The following is a 19,617-nucleotide window of genomic DNA, read 5'->3' on the forward strand; positions in this document are numbered from 1 at the left end:
AATGAAGAAATCCAGCACTATAAGCCTCAAGAATCAAGCCCCGGGACATTGTCTCCCTCTGGGCCCCTGTTGAACATATATAAAGTAGCAGCCGTAACAATATACTGTGGCAGAGAGTTCCATAGTCTCACTGTTCTTACGGTAAGCATGAAGTATTTTTCATTCTTTTGGACAAAAAATAGCAGTAAGTTTAGTGCCCTAGCTATATCATAGTGAGGTTGAAAAAAGTAGATAATTTTCTTGAGTTTGGCACTTCTTTATAAAATGTCCTATATACAAGAGAAACTTAAAATGTTACTATCCTTGCAACCACTGCTTGCTCTAACACTTAGAGAGACCTGAGCCTTTTCAATTCAGCAGGTCACATTGCCATGTATCAGTGATTCTGGCCTATGGACTGACTATTCCGGCATATGGACAGTTTTTAAGATCATCTACCAGAATCATTATCACTGGAAGCTTACCCACACAGTACCAGAGTAGTCTGTGTAAATAACCCTACAATGTATCTGCAGTTATTTAGCCTTTTTAAGCTTTTCGAATTGCTATATTATATGTCAGAGTCATGTCGTTATGAGTCTGTAGGGAGAATATACTTCCAAGAATTTTGAAATAGCTTTTGTATTTTTCCCACTGGCGCAGTATACAAAGAAGGACATTAAAATGAGACAAACTAAACTTGTTGATAAGATGAATCACAGCTTGGGGAGAAGTCCAGAGGTAAAATGTTCCTGGGTCTTACAAGGCCAAGACAAAAACATGATACTGTACAGGGGACACATCTTAAAAGATTAGTAATTCTAGAACACAAGCTTTACTAAATACAATATGAACAGAAATGTATGTAGGATTTCCTGTGTTTTTACAGAATTTTGGAGACGTATTATTGTGTTAACGTTTGTTCCACAGAAGGCTAACTGTTTTCAAGTTGCCGGGATGCTGGCTGCATTGTCCATTACTTGCAAAAAGTGGCATGAGTGTAGTAGACTTACAGGTCCATCTGTACAATAATAGCCTAAAAAGGAACTCTAGCAGTAGACATAGTCACTGGCCTGTAACACAACACTTGCCAAGCTTTCCTGTTTGTCCAGGAGTCTCAATAAAAGTAAAGAGTCTGCACGGCAGAACCAGACAACCACTAACTGGCTGCTCACATGTCACTTCCTGGACAATTTATTGAGGAACACTCTGAATGGTACTGTTTATTGGACACCCTGGTGCTGTTAATGGGGGCTTTCAAACCCATGATGTTGACAGTACTTGAGATTTAGGTGTTAAAGATTCCAAAGATAGCATCCAAAATCTGCCTTAAACCAATATATGGAAGTTGGCAAGGGTAGTTGTAACCACTTACCTGGGCTCCTTTTAAACTGTCCAGTAAAAGGCAGTCAACATTTAACCTTGGCCAGAGAGGTAAATGCTAGCTATCTGCACATTTCCAGAACAGCCAGAGAACATTTATGCAATCTGCATAGAAGCTTGAAGGCAGTCATGGGCAATTGGTAAGATATGGTTAAACGAGCATCGCCTGAGCAGGACATTATCCCACTGCTACTGGTTTTGATGACAGTTTTTAAAGTAGATAAAGTTGGAAAAAGACACAGGTGCATCAAGTCCAATTTATAAGTCATAGATTGCTAATCCAATATAAGTAAAAAAAAACCTACAAAGGCTCACATCAGGGAAAAAAATCTCCCCAATCCCAATATGGCAGTCAGAATAACTCACTGAATCAACATCTAATTAATAAAATGTTTTCTTCCCATAACGTGCTCATTTTGCTCTCCAGCAGGGTTGCACAATGCATCTAAAACTTTTCCATACTTTTAAACCTAGAACGATTCAATATTGGGTTTACTTAATTTCTGGTACTGAATGAATTTTGCCGTTCTACAGACTCCAAGTTGTTGTCTGCAATGAATTCCCAGAGGAGATGTCAGGCAGAGGAGAGGAATCATTTGAATAGATGTGTCAGGGAACCACGTCATCAGGGAAATAAACTGCCCATATATGGTCTTTCTACATCTCCGAGGGCTTCCCCTGACAGAAGATCATGATCATTATTTCATGTTATGCAATTAAATATTTTTTGGGGTCAGACAGGAATTGAACTTGCAATCTCCATTTTCTGGCAGTGCACTATAATCCCTTGTCCTCTAGGCTAGTCACCTAACTGTAGACAAAAGCAGGATTTTATCTAAGTGCTGCACTAGAGCTTCCATAAAGTTACACTGTTAAACAACCAAAGATACCTGAGATAAGGGACTAGGATGTCCCAAAAAACATAATAACAAAGATACAAGGTAGACAGAAAAACAGAACGGAACCCTTGTGTAGTACAGTTAGTGCAGCAAGTAAAATCAGTAACTCAGGACTCTCACCTGGAATAAATTGAAAAGAAGACTTGATGTAAATGTGAGTGTAGCAGTTGATCCTTAATATCCACGTGCAGCTAGGGACCAGGATCCCTGGACGGTGTTAATGTAATATAGACAGCCCGTGGGAAGGACAAAGCGGCGCTTCAAAACTCACTTGAAGATCCAACATCTGGTAGAAATGCTTTATTGAGATACAAAGTTCCGACGCATTTTGTCCGGAGCTGAAACGCATCGCCATTTTGTATCTAAATAAAGCATCCCCACCAGATGTTGGATTTTCAAGTGAATTTTGAAGCATTGCATTGTCCTTCCTTCAGGTTGTCTATATTACTGTTAACCAAGCTTAATGCCCTGTTACATAGATATGGATTTTCTCAAGAGATCTCTCTTTATATCACTAGATTATATTTTATTTTTATTTTTTTAAGCATTTAATTAATACAGTTAAAATGAATTAATCAAAATGTATAAGATATGAAATAAATTATACATTTTATAAAACATTACCAGTACAACCTTTACAAAACATACAATAAACTGTCATAAAATACTAAAACTCTCCTTACAAAACACTGGTTCAATGGAAATGCATGCAATCAGGCTGAGCCCCGACCATAGACGTTTGAATTGTATCAGTATCGGATCAAGGCCCATCTTAAACATTTACTATAGAGTCTCCTCCATAACAACACAATAACAAACACACATTAAAGTAAGCAGCTCCTAGCGCTACTGCATTTTTAGCAGTGATAAACTGCTAGCTTTATCGGAACCCTCCAATAAAGATAATAGACATTGCCATGCCATACAATAGGAACACCAGACCAAGCTCACAGCGGTCCGGCATATTCATGAGGGGGCGGGACTAGGAGGTGGTGACTGCCGCACAAAGACCAGCAGTCACTGCCGGCCTATGGCGCTGCTTCTCCCCATGAATACACCAGACCACTCATGAACACACCGGACGGCACTGCAGTTTCTCACTGCTAAAAATGGGGTAGAGCTAAGAGCTGCTTACCCTAGTAAGCAGCTCCTAGTGTTTATTTTGGGTGCCAGGTCCTCTTTAAAATACATATATATGGAAAAATTTATGCTGGGGGAATCAACTGACCCCAACCTAATGCCACTAACTTTTTACTTTTCTGAGCATTGGTAGTTCTGTTTGATCTTGAAACAGTTACTACATTAATAACAATAACAACAACCAGATAATATTTTTCATTTAGGCAAGTGTATAATAAAGAAAAAGATTAACATTGCCCGTTTTATGTGTCTGCTTTCTGACAGTATGATAAACTTAAAATCAATCTGCATCCAAAGGCTGATAAGTCCATGGGTGGAGGTTTTATTGAACTGTTCAGTCTAAAAAGTAAGTATAAATATAATTGTCTAATGAACACATTAAATCTGTGGGACAATACTATCATGGTTTTAATCCTACAGGCCACTAAGTGATCACATCCTACGTCATTGTTGTTTATTAATGGGGTTATTGTGCAATAGGAAAACATATAAATCTGCTTCCAAAAAAACATATTATTTTGCCTGTTGTGCTGTGATTGTTTTTAATGTTGCTTTAAAAAATCAACATATAATGATGTAAAATGTATAAATGCACTTTTGATAGATTCAGTTCCTGGGAAGTCTCCTAGAAATTGTTAACCACAACACTATCACCTTGGTGCCGTGTGAACAAGGCCCAACATAGAAAGTTTTTATTAGCTGTGCATTTAGTTAGGCTCTGTTCCCAACTGGAAAAATTTGAGTATGCATTCTGAAGAAAACTCTAGAACTGCATGCAACTATATAATGGATTTATGGCACAGGTGGACCTTCCACTGCAAATAAACATGACTTTGTGCCCTATAAATCTTTTATGCCATATTTTTGTTCAAAGTGTTTTTTCCGTATTCAGTCTGTGTGCTATAGCATTAGAAAAATATGGTATGCCCCATCATACACCAAAAGTGCTGTGGCTTATATTTATTTGGCGTGGGATTGGTATAATGTTCCATCATATGCTACACATAAGATCCCTCCCAAGGAAGTCAAATTAAAATCTGTGTATACATATCCTTGACAAATTTCCATACTATAATTAAGTTTATTATCTCTAAAAATTTGAGAAAAACTTGAAAAAGCTACTGCATGTTTTTTTATTTCATCATCACCAGAGGTCACAGTGTGTAGAGAGATCTTGGGTGCTGCAATAGCTGTATTAAGCATTAGATAGGAGGAATACAGAAGTGTACATTCAGTCCTATTAATGTATAAAAACAAAACTTTGATGGCAGAAATTATCTTTACATATCTTCAGAAAGTATTTCCCAGTAAGTTCCCATAATGCCCCATTCGTCATACCTGTATGATTGATTGGAATATTCTTAAAATAAAAATATAATGCAACTTCTCAGAACCCCTACATCTGGTAAAAGTTAGCCTGATCTCCATAGCATGTATGGCAATTAGATTATTGATGAAGGTATATAATGGCGCTGTTTATACACTAATGCACAAAATATCCTATTGACCAGGATTGTTACCATGAGGCTAAGCCTAATTTAAAGTAATGCATTCCAATAAGATTAATTTCTTCTGTTATCCCTTCTGCTTTGCGTATACCCAAACTTTTTAAATACCAGGGTGCGACCCTCTATGACCGTGAAGAGGTTAACTGGCAGATTTATGAAGCTGACTTTACCTAATGAGCTGTTTAATTTATAGTCCAAAAGACTGCAACCGATGCAGTGCTGAGCCATGGTAACAAATTATACCACTAACAGCTAAATTATGTAGATTGCGAAAGTAACCAAGGCCACACATTAACCCACCCAATTCCATTCACAGTTATAAGGCAACGTTTATTGCAAACCCCCCCCCCCCCTCCAAAAAACCCCCCTAGATTTCATATATTCCATTATTTTTCCTCTGGGCACATGCAAATAACAACATACATCCGATCAAAAGCCAAAATCCAAACATACACAGCGAACCTAATCCTAAATGTCACAAGGATAATATATTAAATCAATGCTCGCAAAGGAGAGAGCAGTTTTATTGTTTTCTTTTATATCTGTGCCGTAGAGGAAACTCAAACCAGACAGAAAAAATAACCCCAAAAACCACATGAGGACATAAATTCAATCAGCACGGGTTAGGAGCTAATTATAGGGTTAAAGATTCCGAAACCTAAGCAGGCATTAATGATATCGCTACGCGGCCCAATCAGATTTTCGTGTAGTAATAGAAAACATTCTGCTGCTTGCACGGGGAAAAAGTTTCGGAGTTGTGTTTGTACAATGAGTTTGGAAATTGGAAATGCATTAAAGGGAACCGTCTTCACAAATGAAGTTAGCTAGCTATGTGTACAGGTGAACTCTATCTATACAGGTAGCTATGCACAGACGCCAGCCCTCACTTGTAGGTAGGTTAATATTACATGTTGTGCTCTGATTTGCATAGATACACAACGTATAATAATTAAATACTCTACATAGAATAAAATCTCCTATAATATGGGAAATTATATACAGTCTCCTACTTAAGAACACCCAACTTACATACGACCCCTAGTTACAAACGGACCTCTGGATATTGGGAATTTACTGTACTTTATCCCCAGGCTTCAATAAACAGCTGTAACAGTTATCAAAGGTGTCTGCAATGAAGCTTTATAATTAATCCTGGTTCCTGTGACAATCCAACATTTTTAAAATCCAATTGTCACAGAGACCAAAAGAAAATTTGGTTGTGGCTACAATTGTAAAATATACAGTTCTGACTTACAAACAAATTCTACTTAATTACAAACCTACAGAACCTATCTTGTACTGTCCCTTTAACTGCAATACATTGAGAATTTCTTTAATCAGTGATCACTTTGTATAAAGCGCATTGGCCCCCTGAAGATTAAAAGACAAAACACATGTATGTATTTGTGCTTTCCCAAATAACATGGGTCATCCCCCCTTATAAACGACATCCATGATAGCCTACAACAAGCAAATAAGCATCTTCCATCTGATCCGGCCTGATTGCATATTCATTTTAAAACATATATAAATGACTGCTTACAGAAAATGCACCGCTCCCCTGAACATTAACCAACAGGAATTATTTATTGGGATACACTAGAACAGTACTTGGGTGAGACATCTGATCGCCTGACACTGTATCACTTACTGCCTGTGCCTGAATCAGCAAGAGTCCATATCTCAAAACACTTCATAGCAACCCAGGATTTCGGAACACTATGAGAGTATGTTCTTGGCTTCTACCTGGATAATCGTGCTCCCAAACATTCTCCCTCAAAATATAATCAATTAACATATAATGAACTGTTTATGTGACATTAAGCATTTTGGCAACCTCCACAATTTCCAGTTTCATTTACACTTCAACTGCTTTCGGGGTTATAGAGGTCATAAAATACATAAATATATAACATATTAGTAGTTTCTATAAATAAATACATTTATTTAACACACATTTTTTTTTAAAGTGCCTAATCTATCACGACACATACACCAAGTAAGATTATTTCACAACATGTCAATGACCATATTGTTCATGAGACATGGGCACGTACCCAGATACATTTGGACACTTTGGGAGTAAAAAGTGGGGCAAAATTTGTCTGATCCAGAACTGTGGATCCAAAAACAAGAACAGATGCAAATGACGGTGAAAAGCTGGCGTGTGGCTGCGCCAAATGTAATTCTTTTTAATGGATCAGTGGCCTCAGCTGTTTCCATTAAGAACTGTGCAACAGATCCATAAAAAAGTAGAGCATGTCTTAGTCAGAACTATTTTTCATGGATCACCCTTAGACTTTAGTTCATTAAAGGAGATCTACTGTCTTATTCCTTATGAAGCAGCATCACTGACTGGATTCTCTTTGCACCCTGAGGCAGGATCTGTAATTCTTTGTTATGGTCTTATATTTTCTAAAAATTATGTTTTAAATATGTGATAATAAACAGTAAGTTCTCTGGGGGCGTCACCAGAGCCCCTCCAGGCTCCTATTACACAGACATATACATGCCCCTGGGGCACCTGGGGAACCATCATTTTTAGGAAAAGGAGACCATTAAAAAAAACTCTTACGGGGCCCGATCCTACATCATAGTACATGAGTCAGATGGTAAATTTCCTTTAAGATCCATGAAAGATGGATTCCCAACTGATGCAAATTGTTCTTGAAAAAACAGGCTTTAACATCCATTTTTCATGGGCAATTTTTGAGCCATTCTTCTGCAAGTAGCCATCATTGCTTATACAGACAGTCCACAGGTTGCACACAAGATAGGTTCCATAGGTTTGTTCTTAAGTTGAATTTGTATAAAAGTCGGAACTGTATATTTTATTATTGTAACCCCAGCCACATTTTTGTTGGGTCTATGAAACAATTGGATTTTAAAAATGTTGGGTTGTCAAAAGAACCAATCAAGCTTTAACAATAAAGCTTAATTGCAGACACCTTTAACCCCTTCCCGACATTTGACGTAATAGTACTGCATCGCGGGAGGTGCGTTCCCGCAAAATGCAGTACTATTACGTCAAGCTTCTGGCGCCGGCTCCTGAACGGAGCCGGCGCCAGAAGCTGCGGGTGTCGGCTATATGTTATAGCTGACACCCGCCTCTAACACCCACGATCGGAGATTTCTCCGATCGCGGGTGTTAACCCCTAACACGCCGCGGTCATGCTGACCGCGGTGTGTTAGAGGCATTTAAAGTCATCTAAAGCTGAATCGGACCCCCCCGCGGCGCTTACCGGGGGGGTCCGCTCCTCCGATCGCAGCCCCGGGACTGCCGGTGCCCGGGGCTGCGCGATCCTCCTCCCGGTGCCGGGTCCCTGCCTTCTGACAGGACCCGGCTGTAAGACACTGGGCATGCGCAGCATGCTCAGTGTCTTACATTACACAGTGCAATACATCTGTATTGCACTGTGTAACCTGTAAAAAAGCTTGAACAAGTGATCAGAAGATCACTTGTTCAAGCTTAGATGTCATTAACTGTAAAAAAAGGAAAAATAAATAAATAAAGGTTTTTTACAATAAAAATAAATAATAAAAGAAAGTGAAAGTCCCCCCAAACACCACATTTCCCTGTACACAAGTAATAAAGTATAAAATACTCTAAATCACAAAAAACCGCCACTTATTTGGTATCGCCGCGTCCGTAACAATCTGTACAATAAATCCTAATCATAATTGGACCCGCTCAGTGAACGTGGTAAAAAAAAAACCCCAAAAACTTGCCAAAAATTAAAACTTTTTATCAAATTGCTTTACAAAAAATGTTCTAAAAAGTGATCCGAAAAAGTTACAAGCACCAAAATGATACCAATAAAAAGAGCAACTTGTCACGCAAAAAATAAGCTTACAACCAGCTCCGTAAACCAAAAAATACTATAATTATGCCACTATAAAAATGGCAATACTAAAACAAATGAAATTTTTTCTATTCTAGTTTTTCCTCAATAAAATTGGACAAATAAAAATAAAACTATATAAATGAGGTATCACCGTAATCGTAGTGATCCGTAGAATAAAGATAATATATTATTGCTATGCTACAGTGAACACCCCCCCCAAAAAAAAATGCTAAAAATCCAAAACAAGAATTGATGATTTTATTTTCCTCCACACGTAAAAAGTTAATAAAATTTCTTCAATAAGCTAAAAACCCACTAAAATTAAGTTTTTTTTACAGTGCATCTCGTCTCGCAAAAAATAAGCCCTTATTTGTCTAAATTGCTTAAAAAATAAATAAAGATTGTATAGCCTATTCCCAACGAGCGTTGTTATAGAACGGTGCGGCGAGTAGTGACTTTCCAACACCGGTCAGGGTAAGACGGCGGCTGTTCACTGATCGGGGTAAGACGGCGGCTGTTCCTGACAGCCATCCATCCTGCCCCATGGACCAGAAGGGTTACGTCCCCCCCACACACCCCCAGTTTATTATCGCTACTACTGGCTCATCAATTCAGACGAGCCAATAGCAGCAAATTTACTTATGACGTCAGTAATACCGGTCACTATGTCTGTAGACACGGTGATCGGGGCAGAGTGGCGGCTGTTCCTGACAGCCACCAATTTTGCCTTGCGGTCCAGAGGGGTTTTGTTGCCCCCCTCTGTCCATGTTTGCTGCTATTGGCTGGTCGATTTGGTCCAGCCAAAAGCAGCAATATTCGTCACAATGGGCATCGCTAGGGTGAATAAGAGCAACACTTGGTGATAATTTCCCTACTAAAACGAAGATATGGTACAAAAGTGCTGGCTGTGCACATTGTTCAGATGATGCTGTACAACTCTTACGAGCTGTTCCAATGTGCACGTCCTGCCGTATCATTTCTCCGTTTTCAAGAGGAAGATATTAGGAAACTAATATTGGGACAAGAAGGACGGGGCCCCAGTACCTCTGGTTTAGATGTTCCTGTGTTTTGCCAGGACAGCATTTTCCCGGTGAATTCTGCTGCTTCTAATGATAGGACTCAATAAAGAGTCTGTTCCAAAAGAGGAGTTAGTATGGACACTATATACTAAGGATGGACACTATATACTAAGGATGGACACTATATACTAAGGATGGACACTATATACTACTAAGAGACCTGCGACAACTCCAGAGTGACAAAAGTTTAGTTGGTCCCCTGGTATATTCTACCTCCTTATACACTAGACATTCACAATTCACGCCCAACCTGTTGTGAATTAATTTCGGTAAAATGAATAATTGTAACAACTGTTATGTCCCGTTGCTCCCTATACCCCTCCATTATTTCATAAGGGGCGCCACATAACGGGCACTGAACTTTCCAGAAATAATTGCAATTTCCATCTTGGACTCCATTGCACATCGTATTTGGAAACCACCTGTATGTTCAAAATGCTCATTTCACCACGTGTATTACACTACACCACATATTACACCTTGCTATATTCCCCAAAGGGTGTACATTCAACAATTCTGGTCACTTTTCGGGTTTTCCTCTGTTTTGGTACCACTACGGCTCCCCAAATGTATCCTGACACATGTGAAGGATTTCTTACAAATTTGGCCTCTAAAAGACAAACATCCCTCTTTTCCTCTACTGTGCGCCCATAAAGCATTTTATATGCACATGTGGGGTACTTCTACACTCGGGAGAAATAGTTTTACACCTTTTTTGGGGTTATTTAATATATTATCCCTTGTGGCTTACATAAATTAGGGGTATAGTGACATTTATAGGAAAATTTTCACCTTTTTAATGATTCGGGCCTAATTGGATCATTCACCTGTAGGGGCAAATACATATATTACACATTGCAAAATTCTCTAAGGGGTGTGCGTTCAAAAATTAGGGACACTTTTCGGATTCTTCTCTGTTTTATACCACTAGGGTTCTCCAAATGCATGTCAAACATTTCTGTCAAATTTGGCTTCTAAAAGGCAAACATTCCCCTTTACTTTTACTGTGCGCCCATACAACATTTTATATACACATGTGGGGTACTTCTACACTTGAGAGAAATAGGTTTACACATTTTGAGGGGTTATTACATTTTTTTATCCCTTGTGGCTATAAAAAATTAGGGGTACAATGACCTTTATAAGAAAATGTTCACCTTTTATCTATTTAAGTCCTAATTAAATCAAACACCTTTATGGACAAATACACATATTACACCTTGCTAAATTCTCTAAGGGGTGTGCTTTCCAAAATGGTGACACTTGTTGGGGTTCCCCTCTGTTTTGGTACCACTACGGCTCTCTAAATGCATCCTGACATATGTAAAGGATGTATGTCAAATTTGGCTTCTAAAAGGCCAACGCCCCTCTTTCCCTTCTGAGCTTCACTGCGTACCCATACAACATTTTATTTGCATGTTTGGGGCAATTTTATTCTCGGGAGAAATGCTAGTACACATTTTTTGGGGTTGTTTCATCTTTAATGCCTTATGGGATACAAAAATTAGCCATAAAAGTGACTTTTTTGGGAAAATGTTCACCTTTTTCCTTTTAGGGACCTAATTGAAGCAAACACCTGTAGGGGAAAATACATATATTACACCTTGCTGAATTCTCCAAAGGGTGCACTTTCCAAAATGGTGACACTTGTTGGGGTTCCCCTCTGTTTTGGTACCACTAGGGCTCTCCAAATGCATCCTGACACATGTAAAGGATGATTGTCAAATCTGGCTTCTAAAAGGCCAAAGCCCCTCTTTCCCTTCTGAGCCCTACTGTGTACCCATACAACACTTTATATGCAAAAGTGGTGCAGTTCTGTGCTTAGGAGAAATAGTTTTACACATTTATGGGGTTGTTTCATCTTTTATCCCTTGTGGCTTACAAAAATGTTGGGTAAAAGTGACTTTTTTGAGAAAATTTTCACCTTTTTTCCGTTTTGGGGCCTAATTGAATCAAACACCTGTTGGGGAAAATACACAAATTATACGTTGCTAAACTCTCCAAGGGGTGTACTTTCCAAAATGGTGTCTCATGTTGGGGCTTTCCTCTGTTTTGGTACCATTATGGCTCTCCAAATGCATCCTGACACATGAAAACTTTTTCAGCCTTTTTGCCCTGCAAAAACGAAACAACGCTCTTTCCATTCCAAGTGCCCCCCTGTGCCCGTACAGCAGGGTACAGTGACAAAATGGGTATTGGCATACTCAAGAGGAATTGCCCTCAACATTGTAAAATGCATTTTCCTTTTTAAACCATTGTGAAGGTGCAAATTTTAGTGTTCAATGAATCTATAGTAAGATAAAATTACATTTCTCTAATTTCACTTTCATTTATCTTTCACGCTCATGAAACGCTCAAAGGGTTAACAAAGGTTGTTTTGAATATTTTGAGGGGTGTAGTTTCTAAAATGGTGTCATTTGTGGGGGTTTTCTGTCATGTAGGCCTTATAAAGTCACTTCTAACTAAACTGACCCTCCAAAAGTAGGTTTTGATGATTTTCGTGAAAATCTGAAAAATTGCACCTAAAGTTATAAGCCTCCTAACATCCTAAAAAACGGAAAAGATGTTTGAAAAATGATGCCAAGTTAAAGCAGACATATGGAAAATGTAAGTTATCAAGTTATTTTAGTGATATGACCAACTTTCCAAAAAGTAGAAAATTTTGAATTTGGAAAACATTGTTTTTTTCAAAATTTTTGCCAAATTTCCATTTATTTCATAAATAAATACTAAATATATTGATTAAATTTCTCAACCAGCATGAAGTACAATGTGTCACGAAAAAACAATCTCAAAATCAATTGGATATGTTAAAGCGTTCCAAAGTTATAACCACTTAAATAGACACATGTCAGATTTTTAAAAATGGGCCGTGTCAGGAAGGTGAAAAGTGGCTTCAGCGTTAAGGGGTTAATAATTATTTTAGCTGTTTATTGTAGCCGGGGCTAAAGTACTGTAACTTACCAATTACCAGAGGTCCGTTTGTAACTAGCGGTCGTCTGTAAGTCAGGTGTTCTTAAGTTGGGGACTGTCTGTACTTTAACTTTCTTAAGGACCCCCCTCTTAATCTTAGGCTTGATTCTGTGTTTCTTTAGGTTTATTTAAATATTTGACTTGAATATGGTTCCCCACCACAAGTTTGTGGATCAAAAGGTATAAAAAGGGGACATCCGTGTTACAACTTCTTTACTTTGAACATCTATTTGCCTTTTCTCAAAGGGATCATATACAATCATGACTGATAAAAGGATACAGATTACATTTTCATCTTTTATATTTTTTATATCTTTTATTTTAAAAAACAATATTTTTATCATTTTGATTTGAAGTCCAAAGCATCTCAATGTGATGTGATGCATTTAGATGTTTTTTGTCATATATAATAGAAGAAAATATGCTGCTTTCTACCACTCACAAGTTGAGGGAGCCCTCGCCATAAACCCTACAGTCTACAGTCAACACGTACAATGAAAATAATTTATAATCAGAACATTGTGGTGTAAGTTTCATATTCCAATGAGTAGGAGCTGCACGGACAATCAGGAATATCTCATAAAGTCACGCTCTCTATAATTATAAAAGTATTAAATACTCAATAGATCTGTTATATGTTATACGTCCCCCCTCTATACATTTCTCTATGTAAAAGAAACAAGTTGGAAATTTCAAGGTCACTGCCGTTTTACGTTTCAGTAATGATACTGGATTTTCCATTGACCAATAAGCAGGTATGTAAAAGGCACATGGAAAAATCGCCTACAAACCTGTTTTACTGTTTGGCCTACTACAGAATCAGCTCTGTTGTAAGCACTGAAGGGTATCAAACAAGCATTCATATGACTCTCTTGAAAGCCCGGCCTGCAATTTTAACCAGCCATGAGATTGCGCCACCTAGTAACATAGTTATGGTCCTGCCAGAGAATTGTGAGATTCTTTCAGTACTGTATTGGCATGTAATACTCTAAGATATAAAAGGCCAACTCAACACACAAATATCTATCTATATATTAATATTTATGTATGTATAGATAACAATATGCAATATTGGTGAGTGGTAACAGAATCACTGTACTTCATATGATTTTTTTCAACTATCACTTCAAGGATGGGGATAGCCTACAAAATAGGGGACATACTTTTTTTTTTAATATTAGCTCTCGCTTATTGCTATAGCAGCTTTTGGCTCACAAACATACACTATATCTAACCGGCTCATTAAACTGAATGTTATCCCTTTATGCAACTTATCTGCAACCGTCAAATATTCATAGGCATGAATTATTTCAAAATAAAACTTTTCACATCCATATACATTAAGCAGGGCCCTCACCTGTTTCATATTACTACATTACTGTTCTGTAATGTCTTATTATGTTTGTATCCCATTGGAGTCGTCAAGTACTGCACAAAATAATGGTCCTATTTAAAGATTGATTATTTTATGTATCCATGTTATGGAAGAACTATTCAAGGTTCCTTGCAAGTGATCAGTGAACATACAGATAGTGTTTAAGGGTTAATCTGAATATTAAGAATATTTAATCTATCTGTTTTAATTACAGAAAAGCAAATTGTTCATTTCATCACAAGCCATCAGCCCTGGAATCTACTGTCAGGTAGAAGCGTTAGGCCAGAAAATGTAATGTAACAAGGACAATCTAATTCTCTGATGCATTACCCTGGACACTTCTAATAATATGGTTAATCACTTATCATTAATCAAACACTCCAGCGAGGCAGCACACGTCATATAAAGCTACTGTTTTGCATTTGATACTGTATGTTATACTTATTGCGAAGTGATTCAAAAGCAATGGATAGGCTCCCAGGCAAATTATATGTTATTCTGTTATTTATGTATGAAGTCTATCTATTTACTATTTATCTATCTAATATATATCTACATTTCATCTGTCAATCTTATTGTTATCTATATATTATCTTTCCCTTTTGTACATCTATATGTCTAGCTATTTGTATTTGTTTGGTTTCTAACTCCAGTGCAGTTTATGAAGATGCACTTTCATCTTTCTATGAAAACTACTATAATTTACATTTGCCTTTTAAAGCACATTAACCTTCTGACCACAATATACTATTATATCTCTGGCTAACAGTATACATATTAGTCATAAATCACTAAGTGTATACTACTAAAACTTTAAGTTCTGCAAATCCTTTTAAATCAGCCACAAAATATATATTTTTTTTCAAGTATAAAGCAAAATGGTCACTCGTATCCAGACCTCAACCTTACACTTAACATGAGGACATATTCTAACAATTCACACTGGGCTACTTATACTCGTAAATGTCAGGCAGGACAAAGTTTCTGTTTTCGACAATCCATGCTTTACTCCGTAACTTTCCTATTTCTTACTAAATAGCTTACATAACAGTTTCCCAATGCTCCATATGCCATACATTAAGGTTACAAGATGCCATCATTCATCTATAGCAAAGACACTGTTATTACATTATGTAATAGAGAAAAAATATATACATATATGTATATAAATGTATATCTCCCGCCTGGTACTATATACCATATAAAGTATAAATTTAGTTTATATATATATATACTTGCATAGATAAATAGATTGTCATAGCTACCTTAAGTTGGACTTTGAGTATTTTAATATGATCCCTCATCCACAATTATCTATCCGAACTCTGAGATACTCTGAAAAAAAAATGTAATATTAACTAATGATTTTCTTGCCTGAATGCGACTCTCACAATCTCCCTACTATTCCCGCTTGGTCGTTCTCATTAATATTATTAATGCCAGTCCTGGTTGATCTCCTTTCTATCCTAGTGACTCTCCAGACCTTTCTGTACCCCCCTTTTCTTCTCACGCTTTCTGCTCTATTCATGTTTTCGGTGGGTGGAGAGGTAAAAGGAAGATCAATGGTTTAGGTACATGAGTTTTCTAACATAATGAAGCACCTCTTGTCATTTCACCTTTGCTTGGGGTCACGCAGTTGAGGTGAGATACAGAACTTCACATAAAGTTTGTGAGTACATGAAAGGTGTGATTTTAATGGCCCGATTGACAGGTCTTAATTAACGGAGAACGGCCTTAAGGAGCTTGTCGGAACATGAGATTCAATCATCATCATGGGTAAAATTAATTATTTGTTTCTATAATTATAGTCACTTAAAAATGCCGTATGTAGTAGTCCCTTAAATCTATCATCTAGTAGGTCCTGCACTTGTCTTGTCTCTGAATCAAAATTCCCACCAATATTCAATTCACAGTACATGAAAACAATCAGGACTGCACAAAGCATAGATATCCAGTGTTTATCTGGGAGGCAGACTGCACTGTCAGCATATCTAACCCATGAACCCTTCACTATCTGAAGCTGTTAATCATACCCTCTTCCTAGGCTGCAGAATGATGTAATGGCCCTATGTCCAGCATTATTCCCAGAGATGTCTGCGAGGAAAACATACAAATACTGACACCTAACAACCAAACACGCACAACGCACACTCCAACGCAGGCAGCAAATTCGTCATCATGTAATGTGGAGGTGGTTTGGGTGGTCAGCGGTAGAATAAAAGTTTTATATAGATTTACTGTATAACTAGAATTCTATAATATGGCTGTAGTAAAGCCCTGAAGTAGCAGAGATGAGTTTATCAAATACATTTATTACTTTTTTCCAAAGATAATCTCTAAAACATTTGCAAATTACTTATTCAACTTCGCCACAACTTTAAGGAGGCGAATGAGAAGTGGTCATTTCTATGTTTAATATGAATGACTGATACTAAGCTTTTCTATATAGATCAATTAACGTTCATACAATAAGAAATAACTTCTCGTATAGTTTAGTGCATTGAAGAGAACAGGGCCCCCAGAATAGTTTATAGTCTGTTCTTAATATCCTATGCCCTGACATTTTTCGGCGCCCTGTTCTCATATAAGTGCCCCCCTCCCTCTTGTTGTTGGCTTGACAACACTTGAACAAAGAAGGGGTTATCTGTCCCTTATTTATTGTATTATTTTTCTGGCAGTGAAATGTATTGTCTTCTATGTTGGTGATGGCACCAGCATATTAATCACTTGCTAATGACCAGACTGTATTCTCTTCACTCAGACCAGCTGAGCTAGAAACAGGAAAAGTTTTCAAAACTTTCACTCTCAGCGAACTTAAGTGAATGTCACTTCAGCTGTCCTTATCAGGATGTAATGTATTGGGGATGAGCCGCACACACCTCCATCCACCTGGAGGACTGACAAAACTGTCACTTGTCATCCAGCGACAGGTCACCAGATGTAACCCTTTCACACCCACAGACATGGTGACCACAGCGGGACACTTTACTGACCTTTGCCTAGTTGTTGTCAGCAGCAGGTGACAGATCTGACATCTTGTTCACCAATAGCATATAAAATACAAAATTTCAAGTTTCAAGATCTACTGTCCCTTTAAATATACATTTTAATTCATTGACAAAATACTATTTTATCCTAAGCAATGATAAATATTTTCTTATCAACTTACCCAGGAAGTGTAGAAATCAGCAGGTAAAGGAGGAGGCTGTGGGGTCTTGTTTGATTTGGGTTGGTACAGAGAGAAGACGAGCTGTGATAAGGAGATGGAGGTGTCTTGGCTCCGCAGCTCTCAGGTAAGAAGTGCTAGAACTTTATTTGGCTGCAGCATGTACAGGGCAAAGACTTGGAGCAGCAGCTAACTCTCCACACACTGCTTAAAGTCTCTCGGCTTCTTTCTGGAGTGGGCAGTGACTTTCCCCCTGCATCACACATACACACACACTTTTAAAGACACAGTGCCATGTACTACAAAAGAACCACGTTGGACTGAGGGAAGATTACAATACGTTCTATTTAGAGCAGCATTACATCATCCCCTGGTGACGTCACGTGGGATTCCTGAACTTCTAAATCATAGCAGGGAGCGGGGGTGTGGTCGGGGGTTGGCGGACACGCCCCCTGGAGGCTGCCGCTCTGTAGCTCTCAGCTGTAGCTCAGCTGCTGGGACAGACTCATGCGGGAGCCCGGGCCGGGGCAGGAGAGGCTCTGCCTGTCACACACTGCTCCGGAGCAATGCGGGGTGGAGGTCCCGGGGTCTGTGGGATAGCCATAGCTCTGCAATGGTGGAGCGGGGCACGCTGGGCCTTGTAGTGAAGCTCACTAGCAAGTACAAATAAGGAAAGTATACCACAGTACTGGCTGCTCAGGGAATGCTGGGTGTAGTAGTACTACTGGCTGACATGAAGGAATCCTGTATCAAGCACAAATAAGGAAAGTATACCACAGTACTGGCTGCTCAGGACATGCTCCTGGCTGACAGGATAGAAGCGTGCAGAAAGTACACATTAGGAGCTATAGTACATTACTCCCTTCTGAGGGCATTCTGGGTCTTGTAGTACTACTGACTAGCAGGATAGAATCAGGTATGAAGCACAAATAAAGAAAGTATGCAACAGTACTGGCTGTTCAGGACATGCTGGGTGTAGTAGTACTCCTGGCTGACATAATATAAGCCTGCAGAAAGTACACATTAGGAGCTATAGTACATTACTCCCTTCTGAGGGCATTCTGGGTCTTGTAGTACTACTGACTAGCAGGATAGAATCAGGTATCAAGCACAAATAAGGAAAGTATGCAACAGTACTGGCTGTTCATGGCATGCTGGGGGTAGTAGTACTACTGGCTGACAGGATAGAAGCGAGTAGCAAAAGCAAATAAGTAAACTATACCACAATACTGGCTGCGCAGGGCATGCTGGGTCTTGTAGTACTCCTGGTTTACATAACATAAGTGTGCAGCAAGTACACATAAGTAAACTATACCACAATACTGGCTGTGCAGGGCATGCTGGGTCTTGTAGTACTCCTGGTTTACATAACATAAGTGTGCAGCAAGTACACATAAGTAAACTATACCAAAATACTAGCTGTGCAGGGCATGCTGGGTCTTGTAGTACACCTGGTTTACATAATATAAGTGTGCAGCAAGTACACATAAGGAAACTATACCACAATACTGGCTGTGCAGGGCATGCTGGGTCTTGTAGTACTCCTGGTTTACATAACATAAGTGTGCAGCAAGTTCACATAAGGAAACTATAGTACATTGCTAGCTGCGCAGGGCATGCTGGGTCTAGTAGTACTACTTGCTTACATAATATAAGCCTACAGAAAGTACACTTTAGGAACTATAGTACATTACTAGCTGCTCCGGGCATGCTGAGTTCTGTAGTACTACTAGTTGACATGAAAGAAGTATGTATCAAGCACAAATAAGCAAAGTATACTACAGTGCTACCTGTACTAGTAAGTACAATTGAGGAAACTATAGTACAGTACTGGTTGCTCATAACATGCCGGGTCTTGTAGTACAGTATATTATGGATACAGATAAGTAAACTATAGTACATTGCTGGCTGCTCAGGGAATGCTGGTTATTGTAGTTGTACAACTACATGTAGTAAGTAGATACATGGTCAGCTGCAGTTCACATTGGAGGAAGGGGGGGGTCCGATATGCTGTGGGTGTGCACCTAAATAAAGTAAGGACTCTTTCAGACTAGTGAGTTTGATCTGTAAAAAAATATGTCTTCGTGTTCGTGTTTTATCCATGTGCATCTTTTTCACGTACGCAAGCAAAACAGATGGAAATATACAAAAAATAGTGCATGCTGCGATTTACTTTGCACGGACCTCGGGTCCACGGAAATTAATGGACATCCACAATGGGTTAGGTCTCTATCAGTCTAGGGTGTCCATTCCACGTCTGCAATAAAACA

General features: G+C 38.6%; 1 protein-coding gene across 5 annotated transcripts in view; it reads right to left on the minus strand.

The window, feature by feature from the left end:
• Window positions 1-17,656, minus strand: part of CREB5 (cAMP responsive element binding protein 5) — a 328,890-nt gene extending 311,234 nt beyond the window's left edge. For 3 of the 5 annotated variants that reach the window (XM_072153718.1, XM_072153714.1, XM_072153719.1), the window contains exons 1-2: window positions 17,351-17,656; window positions 15,447-15,516 (exon numbers count right to left, since the gene is read on the minus strand). In XM_072153718.1, the coding sequence (XP_072009819.1) occupies window positions 15,447-15,485 (39 nt within the window). In that variant the 5' untranslated portion in view covers window positions 15,486-15,516; window positions 17,351-17,656. Of the gene's footprint in view, window positions 1-15,446; window positions 15,517-17,174; window positions 17,217-17,350 lie in introns of all 5 variants that reach the window. The other 2 variants (XM_072153715.1, XM_072153716.1) reach the window with 2 other exon arrangements.
• Window positions 17,657-19,617: the final 1,961 nt, after the last annotated feature.

The sequence above is a fragment of the Engystomops pustulosus genome, chromosome 5 (assembly GCF_040894005.1).
Source record: "Engystomops pustulosus chromosome 5, aEngPut4.maternal, whole genome shotgun sequence".
Lineage (NCBI taxonomy): Eukaryota > Metazoa > Chordata > Amphibia > Anura > Leptodactylidae > Engystomops > Engystomops pustulosus.